General features: G+C 34.2%; 1 protein-coding gene across 1 annotated transcript in view; it reads right to left on the bottom strand.

Moving 5' to 3' along the window:
• Positions 1-1,950: 1,950 nt before the first annotated feature.
• The window catches only part of slc25a48 (solute carrier family 25 member 48), a 15,854-nt gene continuing 10,304 nt past the window's right edge, over positions 1,951-7,500 (bottom strand). The window contains exon 7 of the mRNA XM_015394047.1: positions 1,951-4,146. Within this exon, the coding sequence (XP_015249533.1) occupies positions 4,042-4,146 (105 nt within the window). The 3' untranslated portion in view covers positions 1,951-4,041. The remainder of the gene's footprint in view (positions 4,147-7,500) is intronic.

Below are 7,500 nucleotides of genomic sequence, written 5' to 3'. Positions count from 1 at the left end.
AGGCACAAAGACAACTCAGTCGAATCACACAGATTGGAAAGGATAACTTAAGCCAATCTAACTATAAGCTTTATCAAAAATGGTAACGTTTTAAACCTAGTCTTAAACAGCTGTGGAAGGTGCCTGGATTGTACATGGGGAGTATAAACATGAATGGGACGGCTTCTTCCCTCCAACGAAAAGGGTGAGATTTTACAACTTATTGCTTTTTTACAACAAATTTTAAGTGGAATCCTAACAGGTTATTTTGGGGTTACAAAAATTGTTAGAACTGTAAATTCACAGTCATTTTTACTATTTTTCAAGGCTGCTTTTTTAAAAGATGAAATTGTCCAGTGAGCTGTTTCCAAAGAAATTTGGTTTTGTTTTACACTTGTGTAAACAAAATGACAAATAAAATCTGTCTTAAGTCTAAAATCTATAAATAATATTTTTCGAAGACTGATCTGAAATATTTACTTTTTTGTCAATAAACATTCCTCATTAAATGTTTTGAACTGAAAAAAATTGCACATTTTAAAATTAACTAAAATAAAATTAACTAAATAACTACTAATATATATCTATATATGTAGATATAATTTGCTAAAATAATAATTTGTAATGTATCCTGTGATTACACGATTTATTATAGGGTAGCAAAAGTTCTTAATAAATAAATAAATAATAATAAATATATATATTTTTAGTAGTAGTCCTACAAATTTTGCCACCATCCAATCCTCATCCTTTCTGCCCAAATTTATCTGTAAGCTTTTTTAGCCAGTGTAACCTGATAAACTCTCCTCTTTAGAATGTTACCGTTTGTTTTAATCGTTCATTTACCAAAAATTTTGGACTTTTCTATTAGACTGACATTTTCTAAAGGACAAATTTATTGTCAGGTTAAAAAAAAACAGGTTTAGATTCTTTGTTGCATTGTGCATCATCATGAGAGCAGATGAAATAGCAGTGTTGTGTATGCTGCCCTCTGGTGGACTTTGTGTTCCAGTAAAGAGAAAACAAAACGTGAAATCAATGATTTTCTGACCAAGATTGATCTTTGTCTGGGTCCCCGTCAGCTGCAGTCTAAACTAACAACCCTATGTTGAAACTATTTCATCTTGTCCTGTATTAACATTGATTATTCTTCCTCTTATCTTTATGAGACACTGAGGAAAGTATTCCTTTGCAGGTTCTAGGAACTGAATGTTTTTCATGTGTGTAACTCAAGGTCACTGCCTGCATGCAGAAATGTATTTGTATCACTGTATCGAGCTGCAACTTACTCCCCACATCTCTGCTGGGTCTCTCCCTGTGGGTAAAAACAATCGACCATCTCGTCCTTCTTGTTTGGGTGTTAAAACGTAAAATCCTGCACCACAGGTTGATAAAATCAATAAGAAATGGGGAAAAGAGAATAAATATTCATAAGTGAAAACTTTAGATCTTAAATATACATGCTTTAGCTAATAAATACCCAGAATGATCACAACATAATTGGCACAGATTTAACTAATTGCACTGAAGTATAGCCCCTTTCAAATATTTATTTCCTTGCATCGGTTTAATGGACATTTGCTCATTCCAGTTAAAAAAGTCCCACCTGGGACTGTTTTAAATGTAAGGAAGAAGACTGATAAATAACCAATAAAAGTTTGATCTGTATACAGATCATTAATGATACTGTAGCAAGAAAAAACCCCCAGCACATTCAATTCCTTGTCTTTTCAATCACTTTCAAGTAGACGGTTAAGAGTCCAACTAAAAATCTGAATATTTTCTGCTAAATGTGGAAACTTAAGCAGCTTTGGTTACAAAACTAATGATCTTTTCCATCACTAAAACAAACAATAACATTTTAGCCAATACGTTTTCACCTCAAAATTAAATGTGACATTTAAAACTGAGCCACATGACTCACATTCAATTAAACAAATTCAGAAATGAAACAGGGCCAATAAGGTTTTAATGAAGATTTATTTAAGTACAATAAGACACTTTTGGCTTTTCAAGGAAGTTAAACATATTTATACATATTTACATAAAGATACAAAAAATATTATTTCCATTTAAATTCCCTGTTGTTATTCTAGTGTTGATTTAGCACCTAAGTGTTATGAGATTAGCTGGAAAGTAAAAGCAAACTTAAAACAATAACAGAACTGTGCTAACGTGGCTCATTTGCATCTGAAAATATAGTATAAAAGTTCAAATAAAAAAAAAAAACTCAGAATCCCTTAATATAAGAAACATGAATACATGTAGAAGCAGAACGTGTCACCATATTGGTATTATATTTGTGTTAAAAAATCTCACACCCTTCATAAAAATATTTTAATTCTTTATTAAAGTGACTTAAAAATGCACCTCTCCTATTTTGCTAAATAGCATTTAAAGGAAAACCAATTAGTCAGTTTAAATTCATAAGCAAACTTTGTAGGCGGCAATTGCATTTTCTAATTTTTTTTCTTTGTTGAACAGATCATCAAATAAATACTGTGTGACACTGTGGGATAAAAACGATTATGTGCTTGTATTTTTCCTCACAGATAGGAACACACAGAATCAATTAAAAAAAATGTAAATGTGCAAACTCAGGCCGGATTCGGCTGCAGGACCGAACCATACCAGACACAGGGACTTTTAACATCCCAGAAGGAACACAAACACAAATTAGTTTTTTTTTTTTTGGTAAAATAATTAAATAAAAGCACATTTATCAAAAGATTGCTGACACTAAATATATCATCTTTATCCTCTCAGTTTCTTTTCATTTAGTGTAAGGACAGTGTTAAGTTAGTAAAACGGCCCTTAAAGAACTAGAATTAAAAAACAAGCCTTAATTCCTTATTTAGCTTAAAACGATTTGTTGGCAGTTAAGTCTTAAAACAATAACATAACTCTACTATAACAGTGTCCCAGTGCTAATGTGCTTCGAATATTGGAAACGTTTCACAGACATGTGGAACTCATTAAATCATTTGAGATATACTGCAACGTTAACAATATAGATTTTCTTGCATAAAAGCGTCACATAAATCTGTTCCTGTAGAACATTTTAAACTTCTTCTTGCTCTCTATTGTTAATATTTCAGATTTGTGCAAAAGTGTTGAACCTTCCTTCCAATCAGACTTTCCATCAGTCATTTCAAGTGGTTCTCCAGTACCTGATGGTCATCTACAACCAACCATCCATCCGAATAAGGAGTCATTTTGACTTTGATGATTTGAAGGTTGGAATAAAAAAAGGGATAAAATATGTATGAAAACTGGAAAAAAAAAAAGTATAAAAAACATCTATAGACTGAACTTAAACTTTAAAAGCTTCACAGGAAGTCTGGGAAATGGTTTCTTTCTTTTAGAAATGTTTTGATAATTTGGAGGACAATCAAACAATTTCAAAAGTAGTATGCATTCGCTGTGATTACAAATATGAAGATATTTTGGTCTTCTTCAGCAGGCTCCTTCAACCTTGTACTAACTTCAGTTTATACATCATCATTATAATAAACTCTCCCTTGCAGATCTCCTGGCTAACTAAGCCTCCTATCTGTATTTTATTTCCCTCAATTTACCAAGTTGGGCATCAATTCTTACTGCAATTTTCCTATTGTTTTGTTTTTACATGCATACATCATTGTTCTATTAATCATAATTAACATTTAAAACAATTAATAATAGATTGTTTACAAGTCTATTTAAAAACCTTTAACAAAACTCATAAAAGAACCTTCAGTGACACTTTCAGAAACTCTTATATAACACCTGTAGTATCAAACCTCTGCAATGTCAAACACCTTTGTGTCAAAGCAGGACTCTGGTTAGCAAAATGTTTTACTTTGGTGATCTAAATAATCAGATATGCATTATTAAACATAAATAAAACATCATATTTCAAGTAACCTAACTGTGATAAAAGGGGTCAGACCTAAAACATTTGACTAAAAGCAGCTGGCTCAAAGCTACTATAAAGTGCTCACAATCTTTCATCTCAAGCAAACTGGTAACAGTTAGCTGTGAGCTCCCTTTATGCAAAGTGTTTCAGATTTCCCTGCAGCCCTAAAGACCTCTGAAGAACTGCAGAGAGAGTTCATACATCAGGAACATAGTGGCACTCATTGGGAAGCCTCGGATGGCGTTCACGGAAGCTCCTCTGAAGAAAACCTGCAACAAAAACACTTTGGTCACACAACTTATTAGGTTTTCGCTTCTCATTTTATATTGTATTCTGTAGCTCAAGGGAATCTAAGGGCTAGTCTTGCTACGGAAATGTTATCTTGCCTTATGTGACGCCTCACTGTGTGGTAGCAAGGCAAACCTTTATTCTTTTTTTGGGTTATTTTCACTGCTTTAGGCCCCTTTCACACCATGGCGATTTAAACAACGTATGCCTGACGTCCTGGAACCTTCTAAACTTATGGCCCACGTATTAGCATATGCTGGCATGCGTTGGAAAATTTTTGAGCATGCTCAAAATTTCTCAACGTGCTTACCGTACGGTGACGTGTGCCAATATATTTCAGCATGCTTCAATGTGTTCATAATTTATACAAAGCTGACCCATAACTTTTCCAATGTCTGCCAACGTTTTTTGTACGTCAGGCATAGGCTTTCTAAATCTTCATGGTATGACAGGGGCCTTAGCTGTAGATATGGATACATTTAATGAGGTACCTTTTTCCCCTGAGGCACACTTCTGCAGAAGAAAGTTGCCACCATTTTTACAATACATACTGATTTAGATTTTACTCCAAGTTAATAAATCTTTTTAATAAATGACCCCTGACTGCTGTTTGTAGGGATACTTTTGGCTTAGTGATCGTCTAAGTATGTTTGCAAAAAACAGTTCTATCAAATGCAAAAAAGTATTAAATTCAGAACTTTTACAGTAAAACTAGGCCCAAGTTACTGTGCAAGAAAGCAAGATGCAAGCAGATTTGTTGATACATAAACTCTCAGGAAAATATCTTGCCAGAAGCCAACTGATGCATTAGCTTCAACCAATGAAATGCAGTAAACAAAAAATGGCTGGGCCAATGGTACTTTCTGTACATTACACTATTCAGTCTATTTTAGCTGGAATATCCTCCACTTTCTTTCAAAAGAACATGATTTGTCCCTTTATTGATGGGAAAGATGTTTGCTTGTTCCTCCTGACCGGATTTGACATGGGTTTATCAGGGTTTGTTTTGTTTGTAAAGCATCGAATTGTCTTAGAAAAAATGTTTTTAAGATTTGTATTAGGATTCTTAAATCCTTGTGATTTAAGGTTAGAAATAAGTAATTTTAATACCATGATTACATTATTATGGCAACTTGGAAGAATCTGCTTGCACATGTAAAAATGAACAAATAGTATGCACCGTGCTTCCGTTACACATCAAGTAGTGACAGGCCGCATAACGAGGAGTCTTCCAAACCAAACAGGTCTCAGCGCCACGCTATGACGTAATCGGCCAAGGAATCTGACCTTCAAAGGACACAACCCTGGATTCTAAATTCATATACCGGTATGTGACTTTAATAAACCCTGTCTGGACAGATTTCGGGAAAGACTTGCTGAGGACACAATTGTAAAAATGGCGGTGCCCTACCCCTGCAATATGGTTTTTCTTTTCGCGATAACCTGATCTTTGAAGATCAACAGATCCGTTTATTCTTAATTTTCTTGTTACATAGTTGCCATAGGTTTTATTTATAAATGTTGATTTTATTTATTTTTTACATAGCGTTATTTCAATTCAGTTCAAAAATACTTTATTAATCCCAAAGCGAACTTAAATACATATAAAAAAATGAAATAGTAAAATTAAATTCCTGTTTTCGAGGGAATACTGTTGGAAAGTCCATGCTATTGACTCTGCTGTTGAGGAATACCTCTTTAAATCATTAGGTCTGTGAAGTGACGTGGAGATCCAAACAGAACAAAAAAAACAAGTATCACACAAACTTTTATAAGCTGTCACAGCAGTATCCTTTACACTTAGCTCCGCACTAAATGGTCTTAAGAACCCCTCATAAAACTATCAAATGCATTCTAGCATAATCAACATCACAGGGTGAGAGTCACCTGTTGCTTATTGCACATATTTTGTCTGTGCAGCAGAATCATGATATGCTTTAAAGCAAAATCCGGCTCATAAACTGACTAATGGTGGAAACTCAAAGAATTACACACAGTTCTTTGCCTCCATGTATTCATATGAATAACTTTTCACAATTTTCTCTGCACTGGCATCACTTAAATGTTGGATTTTTCTTTAACTGACATTTAAATACAAATTGTTTCTACACCTGGGCTGGTATATTAAACTTCTGTCAAAGGAGGACCACTTCTGTCAAAGCTCTTTTTTTTTAATTATATATTATGATTATCTTCCTCTATATATTTGAAATGAATACATTCAGCTGAAAAACCTCTGACTGGTTATTTTACTTTTCAGGACTATGACCTATTATAACTTCAGGCATTGATCAGTGACAGCCAGGCTGCACAAACAGTTTAATCTACTTTCTGAGAACATTAATGACCTCCTCGTATTGATCACATGACTGTTGTTTTTTATTCAGCGTCGATGCAATGACGTTTTGTCCACGTGGGAACCCACTGACATAACAAACAGTCGGAACATCTGGACAAGGTGTTTGGCAGCAAACGGAGACGAGAATGAGGCCAAACAGCCAGTCAGTCACCTGATGTGCCTCCCCCCATGATTTAATCAGTTCAAAGGGACAATGTCACCAAAACATGTCCTGTTTGTGGAACGTATTTCTACATCTTTAAGTCGTGACTGGTTCTTAGTTTAGGGTCAGTTTGTTCAGAAAGTTTCCCATCATGAAACTGATTTTGTCCCATCAGTCCGACACAGCTTCAGCTAATATAAAGGTCAGAAAGTTACCAGTTTAAACATCTATTCCACATAAAAAAAAAAAATACTTAAACATATCCTGTAGTTCATAATGAGAAAAAAAAAATATCTGGATTCATTGCTCCTGCTAAAAGTTCTTTGTTTTACCCCCACTTTATGACGCTGAGCCTTTTTAAAACAGCATATAAAGATTTTAACGCTTTCAGCTGAATAATCATTTCTCCATAGCTCTTGTTCTAATGGTTCAAGGACCTCATACAGCTTAAAAAGGATTCAGCTCTCTTAAAATGTAGTACTGTACACTATAACCAAGTAATAACGTTTTATTTTCATGTTGTTTTTATTTTTTTTTTATTTCATGTAACTGATCAACAGTCACTGTAAAACCTACCAAGACATTCTCTTAATTTGAAAAGCTAAGATAGTCCAGGTAAAACTGTGGCTGCAGATAACAAATCAGACAAAGGGAGAATATCTTGATAGGAAAGATGTTGGTCATGCTATTCACAAAATATGGCCTCAATGGAGGAAAAGGTAAGTGCTGAAAGAAAGCCATGAATGTCACCACATTGTCACTACCTGATCCATACCGCAAGCACGATCCGTACCACCAAATGTAATTTACTGTAGGTACTTTTTACAAAATAAA

The sequence above is a fragment of the Cyprinodon variegatus genome, unplaced genomic scaffold, assembly GCF_000732505.1.
Source record: "Cyprinodon variegatus isolate N-32 unplaced genomic scaffold, C_variegatus-1.0 Scaffold669, whole genome shotgun sequence".
In the NCBI taxonomy this organism is placed as follows: Eukaryota; Metazoa; Chordata; class Actinopteri; order Cyprinodontiformes; family Cyprinodontidae; genus Cyprinodon; species Cyprinodon variegatus.
This window is presented reverse-complemented; position numbering and strand designations above follow the sequence as displayed.